The sequence below is a fragment of the Eulemur rufifrons genome, chromosome 2 (genome assembly GCF_041146395.1).
Source record: "Eulemur rufifrons isolate Redbay chromosome 2, OSU_ERuf_1, whole genome shotgun sequence".
NCBI lineage: Eukaryota > Metazoa > Chordata > Mammalia > Primates > Lemuridae > Eulemur > Eulemur rufifrons.
The window spans coordinates 124,896,070-124,909,045 of record NC_090984.1 but is presented as its reverse complement, the minus strand read 5'-3'; the positions used below and the strand labels follow the sequence as shown (position 1 = coordinate 124,909,045).

General features: G+C 42.3%; 1 protein-coding gene across 1 annotated transcript in view; it reads right to left on the bottom strand.

Moving 5' to 3' along the window:
- The window catches only part of TDRD9 (tudor domain containing 9), a 105,459-nt gene that overhangs the window by 75,768 nt on the left and 16,715 nt on the right, over positions 1-12,976 (bottom strand). The window contains exons 2-5 of the mRNA XM_069490541.1: positions 10,427-10,533; positions 4,887-4,984; positions 3,063-3,284; positions 1,795-1,917 (exon numbers count right to left, since the gene is read on the bottom strand). Coding sequence (XP_069346642.1) covers positions 1,795-1,917; positions 3,063-3,284; positions 4,887-4,984; positions 10,427-10,533 — 550 coding nt within the window. The remainder of the gene's footprint in view (positions 1-1,794; positions 1,918-3,062; positions 3,285-4,886; positions 4,985-10,426; positions 10,534-12,976) is intronic.

Sequence of the window (12,976 nt, the reverse complement as noted above, 5' to 3'; positions counted from 1 at the left end):
GCTATTAGACACTCAGAAAGAGGCCAGATACACAGACAACAAACGCACGAGTCAGCACTACAGTCTCTAGGGTAAACTACCCAGGATGAACTCAGCAACACCATTTGTTACCTGTGGCCTGAGCACTAAACTTTAAGTTTTAGTTTCCTTTCATGTAAAACAGGCTCAATTATAGTAAAAGGCTCAATAAATGATAACTATTGTGAACTTCATGATGCTACCTTTTGGCATATTGCCTATTATATTTGAATTTGATCTCTACCTAATCTAGACAATCAAAACTGCCAAAACTTCCAAAGAAAAATTCTGAACCATATTGTACACCACACTATTTTGCAAGGAACAACAGATCATCTTCCACCTTCTCCTACTGTCCCAAACACCCTGCAGTAATTTAAAACCAAGTAAATGTACACAAGACCATAAATGCACAAACTCTGCTTTACCTGTATATTTTGGTATTATTAATGATCACACATATCAAAACAGAGTGGAGAGACCTTACCCTAAGTAGCTGCCCAAATGGTTTGACTTCAAACTCCATTAAGCACCCTGGCCCCACCTCACAACCTCCCACAAATCCTATTTATTTGTTGATGTTTCTAAATTCTCTAGAAATAAGTCAAGCTTCTCAGGAGAACATTACTAATAAGATTCAAAACACAAGAGAGCTTGCGGAGGAGCCATTTCCAAAGCTCCTGGGAAAGTTGTTTGAACACAACATTCTTCCACCTCAAAAAACTCTTCTTTAAAATATAAACAAAATCAGCCCAGGTGCAATGCTTCACGCCTATCACCGCAGCACTTTGGGAGGACAAGGTGGGAGGACCACCTGAGGCAGGAGTTCAAGACCAGCCAGAGCAACACAGCAAGAGCTCCCTCCACAAAAAAATTTTTTTTTAATTAGTAAGCATGGTGGCATGTGCCTGTAGTCCCAGCTACTCAAGAGGCTGAGGCAGGAGAATCACTTGAGCCCAGGAGTTCGAGGCTGCAGTGAGCTATGATGATGCCACTGCACTTCAGCCTGGGTGACGGAACAAGACTCTGTCTCTAAAAAAATATATGTATGTGTGCATGTAAAATCAATTAAATATTCCATCCTTACTGAGAAAAGTCCAGAAAGTGTAGAGGAAGGAAAGAATAAAGAAAGCTAAGACAGACACAAAGACAGGGTGCACAATACTTTATCAGTTTTTTCTTAGAAAGGTAAATAGATCAATATCTTGTATTTATTTTACCGATTTTTAAAAGCTAGTATTGTCCTTAGTTTACTAGATGGAAAGTATCTGTGGTGTGGCTGAAACTATCTACATACAATTAAAATCCCTTTAACTGTCTGATTACGGCTAACTCTCTAAACCAGAGTTTGCCAGACTTTTCCCATAAAAGACCAGACAGTAATTTTTAGCTTGTGGGATATACAGTCTCTGTCACAGTTACTGAACTCTGCTGCTGTAGTGCAGAAGCCACCACAAACAACACACAGACAAATGAGTAAAACTCTGTTCCAATATACTTACAAAAACAGGTGCCAAATTTGACCCGAGAGCCGTAGGCTGCCAATTCCTGCTCTAAACAAGGAATCTTTTCATAGTTCTCAACATCGCCACTCATATTTTGCAACCAAGTGCAAAAAACAGAAAATTAGCATTCGTAAGTGGATTGAGCAGATATAAACCCAAAGCACTTTATGACCCTTTTCAGGTAGGCAACTCTGACACCACCTTACACCGTGTTCTCCTGTACAGTAAGGACGTGCACACCAGAGCAGAGCTGCGTGAAATACGCACTTACTTCATCGACGAAGATGTGCGTGAATTCCATCAAACTCTTGGCACCAACTATTTTCTGAAGCAGGACTCCAGTTGTCATATAAATTAACTTGGTGTCCTCCGTTGCTATTTTCTCTAGCCCTACCTACAATTGGGGAAAGAAAAGAGAAAGGAGAAAGAGTTCAGGTTTAAATGACTCCCATTTCACTACCAAAAAAGGATATGTCCATTTTATAATGGAGATAAGAAAGGAAATAAAAAATTATTGCATTTCACAAGATATACAGAGTCCCAATTAAAAGTGAAGTTCTCAAGTTGATTTTTGTCTTCTTTTTGTAGGGGAAAGGTTGGTTTATTTAATCACACTGCCTAGAACGCTTTTACATTAAGACAATTGTGCATAGGGTGTAGCGGCACTTTGGGAGGCCAAGGTGGGAGGCAACACAGTGAGACCCCATCTCTACTAAATATAAAAAAATTAGTCAAGCATGGTGGTGCATGCCTGTAGTCCTAGCTACTTGGGAGGCTGAGGCAGGAGGATCACTTGAGGTCAGGAGTTAGAGGTGAGCTATGTAAGCTATGATCAACACCACTGCATTCCAGCCTGGCAACAGAGCAAGACCTTGTTTCTTTAAAAAAAAAAAAAAAAAAATTGTGTATGAAGACATCGTCTAGACTACAAAGACATAATTAAAAGGATAATATTATAAGAACCATGAGCCTGAGAATTCCCATTTCTTTCCTATTCATTGAACTAGGAAAGAAATCACAAGTTATTTTCAAGAAATTCGGTTTCGGCCAGGTGTGGTGGCTCACACCTGTAATCCTAGCACTCTGGGAGGCCCAGGCGGGTGGATTGTTTGAGCTACGGAGTTCGAGACCAGCCTGAGCAAGAGCGAGACCCCGTCTCTACTAAAAATAGAAAGAAATTATCTGGCCAACTAAAATATATATAGAAAAAAATCAGCCGGGCATGGTGGCGCATGCCTGTAGTCCCAGCTTCTCGGGAGGCTGAGGCAGTAGGATCGTTTAAGCCCAGGAGTTTGAGGTTGCTGTGAGCTAGGCTGATGCCATGGCACTCACTCTAGCCCAGGCAACAGAGTGAGACTCTGTCTCAAAAAAAAAAAAAAGAAAAGAAAAGAAAAGAAATTCGGTTTCACTATTTTTAAAATTATGTCACAGTTCTGTTCTATGAGCCAAACAGAAAACAGTCACATCCTATCATTGACTGGAAAAAAAATAACAAAGAGAGGGACAGATGGCTCTCCGCCTCCCTCCCTCCAGTCTCACCTGGTAGCCCACCATGCCCCCCAGAGTCCAAGCGCGCTCCTTGCTGATCCACCTGGCGATGCTGCTGGCGCCTATCTTGCGCGGCTGGGTGACCACGATGTTGCAGTAGGTGGAGCGCTGGACGCAGTGATCCAGGACGTACTGCGGGAGCTGCGTGCTTTTGCCACTTCCCGTGGCACCGTGTATAATTACCACAGAATTGCTTTCTATCAAAGAAATAACCTAGAATTTTTTTAAAAATTCTCTTTCAAAATTGGCACAAAACACTGATGTAAAGTATTATTTACCTTAGGAAGACTTTCAGGATTTATTTTTCATCTTTAAGTTAAATTATTAATAAACCACTGTAAACATCACAAAAGAGAGCAAGAAGGCTACATGGTTGCCACATGTACAACCATTCTACACCCTACGCAACGTAAGTGCCGATGGCTGTGAGAAACCAGGCCAAGTTCACTTCAGCTCTCCAGGTCTCGATTTCTTCTATGAAATCGAGAAAAATGAAAATACCAAACTGGGTTTCTATGGCTCTTACTAAGTTTAAGTTTCTATTCTTCTAAAATTTTTTAGTGAACTTGCATGTAATTCTACTGCAAAACAGGAAAACAGAGCTGTTATTACACTCAAGTGGTTTTAAACTTTTATTTGAAATTCTTCAGACACATTTTCAAACAATTAACTTGCACTTTGTCCACTTAAAGACCATACGAAGCATTTTTAAAAACTTGAATCCATTCCCTCCCCCTCAGCATCCCTCCACCTCCACCCTAAACCTTATTTAAGCTCTCATCCTTCTAGCAATTGATATAGCTAAAAATAACAATCAATTTGAATACTGGTCTCTAAAAATTATTTAATAAAGTATATATTGTATAAAAGTTGTATGACTCAATCTAAAGCACAATAAAAATTAAATCTGGGGCTGGGCGCAGTGGCTCATGCCTATAATCCTAGCACTCTGGGAGGCGGGAAGATCCCTTGAGGTCAGAAGTTCAGGACCAGCCTGAGCAAGAGCAAGACCCCGTCTCTACTATAAAAACAGAAAAATTAGCCAGGCGTCATGATGCATGCCTGTAGTCCCGACTACCCAGGAGGCTGAGGCAGGAGGGTCACTTCAGTCCAGGAGTTTGAGGTTGCTGTGAGCTATGATGATAGCACTGCACTCTACCCTGGGTAACAGAGCAAGACTCTGTCTCAAAAAAACAAAAAAAATTAAATTTGGAACATTTCCAGTTTTATCTGTAACTGTTTTTTTCACTAGTATAGTTAAGGTTTCAATATACTTACTTTTAACCATGCTTAACAACATGCAACTAACTAGAAACTTAATCATCCTACTGTTGTATCTGGCCTGGCACTGTTAATAAAATGTCAGTGATTGATTGAACCAATTAATAGGCAGAAAATAGGGGCAACACTGTAAAGAAAACCCAATGGAAATGCTAGGGTGTGTTATTCGCTTAATAAAAACATTTAGCAGTGAGTTTCTTTAAATAAGTAGTTCTGGGGAAGACAAATGTTTACTCACAAATATTTCAGAGACAGGGAGGACTATCAGTAGGTACCAAACTGAATGTTAGAGGAGATGTACTCAGGTAAAGATTAAACAAATTAAAGCCCAAGTCAAAAGAAAGATCATCGATATAGTTATTACACGAAATTACCTCCACACAGCCCTGAGCACACCCTCCTTCTGCACCTGCCACAGAGCCTGGCACACCTTAGTTATGTTCACCTGGCAACTTTCAAACTATAAACCAAAAGTGCTGGGCCTCAGGCATTTATTCAAACAGCAAAATTACAGTCTAACAAAAATAATTTTACCTCTTCCTTACATCGATTTATAGGCAAATCAGGATATTTATAAGTTGTCTCTGGGATGCATGTCGCATTGCTTAATTTAGCCAAAGGTGGCTTTGGACCTAGATTCAGACAAAACAAACAAAGATAATGCTATTTCTTATCTCAAAAAAGACAAGATAAATAATTCAATGTTACATACAATCTATACATACAGCATATATTACGTACACACACAGAAATACAAAAATACATTTTCAACAGGCTAACACTGCCCACATGGTAGTCAGCAACTTCCTTAGTAGCCCACTGTAAACAATGTCTGGAAGTGGCCTGAGACCACGGATAGCCCTGCAGTACCGCCACGGCACGGGGGGCTCAGCACTACCTTCTAAGATAACACCCCTGTAAACACGGCACTCATCAGCTGATTACGTGGTACTAAAACAGGTTAAAAAAAAACCTTTTACTTGAAATTTCAAGAGAACAGGTATTGTGTTAGTCTGTTTGCGTTGCTATAAAGGAAATACCAGACGGTGAGTAATTTATAAAGAAAAGAGGTTTATGTGGCTCACAGTCCTGCAGACTGAACATGCGCAGCACCAGCATCCTGCTTCTGGTGAGGGCTTCAGGGAGCTGCCAATCAAGGTGGAAGGTGAAGGGGCAGCAGGTGTCACGTGACGAGAGAATGAGCAAGAAAGCGAGCAGGTGGTGCCAGGCTCCTTTAAACAACCCACGCGTTTTATCAGGCAGAAGGCAAAGGGAGGAGGTGCTGGCATGCAAACCAACAAAGTGAGAGCTCACTATCTCTGTGAGGGCAGCAATCATTCCCCGTGACCCAAACACCTCCCACCAGGCCCGACCTCCAGCACTGCGATCAGAATGTCAGCATGAGATCCCCAAGGGCCAAAGGCCCAAACTGTACAGGGCATCATGAAAGGGGCAACCTCACTCTGCTCAAGATGCACGACCTGGCCCGGTGCACTGCCCAGTGGTGCTCATCTATTCTCGCGCAAACGTACGCCCTGCCCTCTGGCTACCCTGCAGATTCTAAACCTCTGGCCATCACTTGACAAACTGACAAATCATCAAAATTCACAGGACACAAACTTTCACTGGGAAATAGGTTTTACTTCCAAAATAAATAAACTCTTAAGCCTTCCTGTCTCTCCCAAGTTTAGCACCATGCTCATTCCCCTCTCTGGGTCCCTCCTCCACCCCCCACCGCCCCTTCCCCCACCCCAGATTCTGTGCCAACACCTCCTCCCTCCACGTTCTGCCATGGGTCCCTCCTGCCTGATAAAACATGTGGCCAAGCTTCCCTTTGGCCCTCCTACATCTTTTTCGCTACATATATTCTCACTTTCATAATTGACCTAGAAATACATAATTAAAATACGGCCATTCTTCTATATTTGAATCAAGGTGTGTGGTACTTGTTCTTAATTTTACAGAGGAGCCGGATCTGTCATAATCTCTCAAAGCAAAAATAGCTCCTCTGTGGGTAAAGATGTTCTTCCTAACGCATTCGGGGCCACCGACATGGGGGAAAGTTCTCTAAGTCCTGCCTGTACAGCTTTCTAATCTTCTAAATAACCTCATTAATGATGGTCAAGCCCACTAAAACAGGGATTTTCTTTCCATTATCACACTCACTCTCCTTCCATTACTCTTCTCAGTCTTTACAACAACCACTGATGCCCTCTTGTTTTCCCAATCGCTCTACCTGAGCCTGCTTAAACATAATCCCTGTGAACGAGGACAGATGGGAGGGGAGGGTCCCTGAGCCCAGACACAGCAGGGAGAGAGAGAGACAGGCCAGTGGCTGGGGGCAGAGTGGAAGTGAGAAGTTGAGGAAGAGCTATTCAAATGGGAGAGAAGGTGGCAAAAGACTCTTTTAGAAAGACAAAAAAGCAGCTATACTCTTTTTGCTGAAAGACTGTAAGTCCTGGTCGCTGTGCTGCTGAACAAGCCGTTACTTTAACGACACTGATGTGGCATAACATTACTTGATTACATGCATTTTGAAGGTTGCTACTTAAAGACAGAAATTTTATGAGAAAAATGCCAAAAGTCCTAGCTGTGCTGTCTGAACTACAGCCCCTTCTCCACTTTACGCAAAACATGAGCTGACGTTTTTGGGTCACTGAAGCAGACCCAGCACCAATCAGGTCCTGCCTCTGCATCTACCACCAAAGGGTGGGTAGGAACCAAACAGCAGGCGTGCCCACAGCTGCCTGCCTCCTCTTCTCTGAATCAGCAACAAAATAAAAGGAAAACCAGCACAGACAACTTAAGGCAAATCAACAAACTACACATGACAAAGTAAAATCCAAAACCGGCATGAGAAATACCTCAACCTCAAAATTTGCTACTCTTGTTTTCCAGTTATCTCTTTATCCTAGGTTATCAACACTAAAATATTTCACAAGAACTGCAAATAACTGGAAACCCTAAAACTTGCTAGTTCTCTTCACCAAGGCACCCCACTATATTTATCATCAGCTAAATATAAAATCTAACCATAAGTTCAACAATTAGAGGTTCCAAACAGTATACAGTGGACTTTAACTGAGAAGTATTATGTCAACTCATATGGGGAACATAACATCTCTTAACATCTAGACATTATACATTACAGAAAATAAGTTTAATTACTGCATTACTGATTTAACCATAAAATTAAATCTTCAAGATAAGATAATTATGTATCTCTTTCTCCAAGTATGGGATGGTATTCTGAATACAAAATTAGACTTGACTTGAAGGGAGAGTCATGTTTCCCTTTGGTTATTAGACATTCCACACAGGCCATTCCCTTAAAACCAGAAGAAAAGCTAAAAGTGGGATAAAAACAACTACTAAATATACCACCAAATTAAAAAGGAGGTAGCACTGTGGCATTTAGGCACAACCTGAAGACCCTATCCCAGGACACATTCAAATTGTCATGGGAAGGCAACAGAACCCTGCCAGAGTCTGCAGTCTGTAACCAGGCTCATACTGTCGGGAAAAATTTCATTTATCAATGCTATTAAATCTCATTTTTTAAAAAATTATTAACCTCTAACTAGATAAAATGATTCTAATCTAATCTACAGAAATTCATTGAATGTGTGTCCCTGGATATCTAGAAACAATTTTTTTAAACACTTTAAGTGAAATAACACCCATAACACACCAAAATCAAAAGTATTTTGAATCAATGTATTTTAACTGGCTATAACAAAATGTTCATGTTGAACTCTGTGGTGCTGGACTGGAACTAGGGCATCAGTGTGAGCTCCTGGTTTTAACATAAATAGAGAAATAGCTTTGTGTCTACGTGGCAGCAAATACATAAATACACATCTACACATGTGTGTACACACCACATACACACACACACACACACACACACATAACCTGATCACTTCTTTGGGATCCAGAGGCACCCAGCACTTCACAGCGTGGGCAGCACCTCCCTGCCTCCTGGGGCCCCTTTCTCCTCCCTCCCGCTGTGCCCGAGGCATCCCCAAGTCCTGTCGGTTCGGGTTCGCCCTCAACCGGCTCTCCTCCTCCCCCACGGCCGTCACCCAGCCAAAGGCTCCGTCAGCCTCACCCGTGGAGCAATTCCTCCTGTTCTCAGGTCCACTCTGGCCCCTCCACTCCATTCTCAGAACTACGACCACAGTGTTCTTTTCAAGACACAAATCCAGTCACATGACACCCCCTCCTCCCTTCACACTCATCCCAAGAAAAACACAGGACCTTCTGCAGCTTCCCAGTGCTCTGAGTATTAAGACCGAAATTCCTGGCTGTGGCCCATGGGCCTGGCTGCTCTTGCCTACCTCATCCAACTTCATCCAATACTAGTACATGAGTGCCTTATGGCTGCTGTCCCTGTGACCACAAACTTAGTGGCTTAACACAGCACATTTATTCCCTTACAGTTCAGGACGTCCGAAGTCCAAAATCAGTCTCGCCCACTAAGGCGAAGGTGTAGACACGGCTGCTCCCTCCTGGAGGCTACGTGAGGAAGCACCCCTTCCCTGGCCTTTGCAGCCTGCAGACTCCGTCAGCGTGCCTTCTCCTGGCCCCTTCCTCCTCTGCCTCCTGCCACTCCAACCTATGGCTTCCACCGCCACATCTCCTACCACTGACTGGTCCCCGTGCCTCCCTCGTATAAAACCCTGTGGTGACAACGGGTCCACCTGGACAATCCTGCTGTCTCAAGAGCCTTGACTTACTCACATCTGCGAAGTTCCTTCTGCCAAGACTGTAACATATTCACGGGTTCTAGGGAGTAGGACACAGACCTCTTTGGGAGGCTGTTAGCTGCCAGCTGACCCTACCCGGCCCTCCCGCACCCGCTCTCCATCCCCCAGCAACACTGGCCTGTCTCTCAGGGCGGGAACCCCAGGCTCTTCCCATCACAAGGCCTTTGCACACGTTCCTCCCTCCCCCACGCCCCACATGCCAAGGCAACACCTGCACACGTGGAAACTGGATCAAAGGACACACGCACACTGAATATCACCTCTGTAATAATGTGCTGGGTTGTTCAGATCAATCTCCCTCCAAGAGCCACTAAGATGCGAGATGAAACACACAAGCATCTCCTTAAAAACAATGAAGGGCCGATGAGACAATGAGACACCAGGCCGCGGCTTGCGATGAGGCAAGACCACTGAGAGGAAGGCAAAGAACTCGACGCTGATTTCGCCAAAGGTGAAAGATAAATGAGAAATGAACCAGAATACAGCACAATGACCAAAAAAATGAAAACTACAAAACCAAATGAGGCTAAGATAATTGCTCAGAATTTTCCGGAACTAAGGAAAACATACCAATTGATATTGTCAAGAAGCCCGAATAAATCCCAAGAAGGATAAGGATTATTACACTTTTATGTGTGGACTGCATTTCATAATTTTTTAAAAGGCTAAAAAAGAAAAGAAAAGTGTCACTTAAACCACGCTCCTGCCCCCAGTGGGAGCATGTGCGTAAGGATGGAGGGCAGGAGGCAGAGCTTCTCAGCTCAGCTGGCAGAAGTTCGCGACGGACAGCCTCTTACAAAGCAAAAACATCAAAAGGCAACTTCTATCATATGAGTAGGGCTTGATGCTAACAAGATGATTAGCTCAGGCAAAGAAACTTCATACTCAGTAACTTACCCTTGGGGAGGCAGGATTTAAGAAGGAACTTTTACTTTTTATTTTGTACATTTCTGCATTACTTAAAATTTCATTTTAATATGTTTATTGTACAAAAAAGGCTCCTATAAGTTTTTAAATAAAAATTTTCAGTAGCTTTCAGTTATAGTAAAGTAAGAGACCATTACTAGTCTTCCAAAGAACAGACTACTTAGGAACTATATTTAAGAAGATAGAAAAAAATTAAAAAGGAACATTTTACAACTTAACATACACTCATCCTAAAAAAAATCCTGAATTAACAAGCGGTGTGGATTCCTTACTTTGACCAAAATACTTTATTTCTTAAAGACTTTTAGGAACTTATGTTTTAACAAGTGAAGCACTCACGCATCACAGCATCTGAGACATTTAAAGCTACTTGTTTACCTGGCCCACTAGCTGCTTGATCACCACCGTACAAATCAAATTCTTGTGCTTCAAGTTGTCTGTATTTGTTAATATACTCCATTTCTGAGGTCCTTTGGCTGAGTGACCTGAAAAGATTAGTAAAAGTAAGTGCACTATTTCCAAAAAGCCAAGAAACCTCTGTGCGCTAGGGAGTTCCTGAATCATTATTTTACTTTAAGTTATGGAAAAAATGAAAATAGTGAATAAACAAATGACAATAGGCTCAAACTCACCGTTACCAGGTAGACACAAATTAAAACAATGAGAAACCATTTTTTCACCCATAAAATTGGCAAAAAGAGAAAATATTCTCAGAATGTTTGTAAGGGGCAGGGTGGTAAGCAGGCATGACCATTTATTCTAACAGACAATCTGCCGCATCCATTGAAACTTAAAACACACATTCCTACAATCTGACATTTTCTTTCCTCAGAGTCTTCTTGAGAGCGACTGGACACAAAGCAGCACGTGCAAAGATGTGCATGGAGGCTTTTTTCATTCAGCAAACACCTGCTGAACACCTGCCACACAAGAGGCAGGAGGCCCTGTGACAAACACTAGAGACAGAGCAGGAAACAAAGTCCTTGTCCCCAGGAACTGCCACAGTAGTGAAGGAGAAATACCAGTTATGTAAGATTCTGATCAGTGACACAGAAAAATAACATTGGGTACCTTTCGATAATAGTTGTAGTAATTAAAACCTGAAAAAATGAACAACAGAGGGACAAGCTAAAACTATGGCACACCCTTGATGTATCATTCTTAAAGAATACCACAGCCAGGTGCAGTGGCTCATGCCTGTAATGCCAGCACTTTGGGAGGCCAAGGTGGGAGGAATGCTTGAGCTCAGGAGTTCAAAACCAGCTTGGGCAACATGGTGAGACCCTGTCTCCACAAATAATTTTTTTAAAAATTAGCCAGGCATGGTAATGTACACCTGTAGTCCCAGATACTCTGAAGGCTGAGGCAAGAGAATGGCTTGAGCCAAGGAGTTGGAGGTTACAGTGAGCTATAATCAGGCTACTGCACTCCAGCCTGGGCAAGAGTGAGACCCCGTCTCTAAAAAAAAAAAAAAAAAAAGCCATAGCTCTACTCATCCTAATATATAATATAAAAATGTTCACAACATTAAGTGAGAAAAGACAACTGCCATGATATGTATTAATGTAACATGCTATCAATTATATTTTTGTTATCAATATCTAATTTAAATGTACTGTTGTCAAAGAAGACACATGATACTGATTCTTGAAATGTGACTTACTTTAAATGATCATTAATTCTATGTGTCAACTTGACTGGGCCAAGGGATGCTGGTAAAACATTTCTGCGTGTGTCTGTGGGGGTGTTTCCAGAAGATACTAGCACTGGAAGCAGCAGACTGAGTAAAGATCTGCCCTCACCAGTGTAGGAGGGCATCACCAAAACCGTCAAGGGCCCACCCAAGTAGAACAAAAAGGATGAGGAAAGGTGAATTCTGTCTCTCTCTCTCAGCTGAGACATCCATCTTCAGCTGCCCTGGAACACTGGAGCTCCTGGTTCTTGGGCCTTCAGACCTCAGGATTTACACCAACAGCCCCCACCCAGGTTCCAGGCCTTCAGCCTCGGGCTGGGAGTTACACCATCAGCTCCCCTGGTTCCCAGGCCTTCAAACTCAGACTGAATTACACCACTGGCTTTCCTTGCTCACCTGCCTGCAGAAGGTATTTAGTGGGACTTCTGAGCCTCCATAATCACGTGAGCCAATTCTAATAAATCTCTTATAGATCCAAACCTATCCTATCGGTCCTATTTCTCTGGAGAACCCTGATTAATGCACTTTAATAAAACACTGTTTGCAATAAAGCCAGCCTTTGTCTGATACTAATAGCTATATCAGCATTCTTTCGGTTACTGTTTGCCTGATACTTACTCATTAATTTACTAAACAAGATCATGCCAGATATGGTCAAGGAAGAGTCAGGAGGCCTGGGTGGCTCCCACAGGAGTCCGGAAGAGGCAAGTGGGAGATGGGGGGGGGGGCAGGTGGGTACCAGAGGAGGGGCAGGGAGTAATTACAAAAATTTTGGCATTTGTTCTGAGTAACATGGGTTTTGAGGGGAGACATAAACATTAATAACAATATCTGACTTATTTTTAACAGGATGGCTCTGACGAGGTGAAGGGGGACAGGTGATACCTGAAAGAAAACATCTGCAACATATATAGCAAAGGAGTACATTAAGAATTCCTATAAATCACTAAGATATGAAAAAAACCACAGAAATGTGATTTTTAAACTTAAAAAGATGTACTAGTATTTTAATTCAAATATTTTAAAGAGGAAATAATAGTGACAAATTTAATATCATAGTTCCTCCTCAAATATTAACTGCTTTTCAGCTTTTTTATTGCAGTAAATATATGTAACATAAAACTTACCATCTCACCCATGTTTAAGTGGACAGTTTAGGGCATGAGCACATTCCCACTGCTGTGCAGGCATCACCACCATCCACCTGCAGAACCCTTTCATCTTCCCAAACTGAA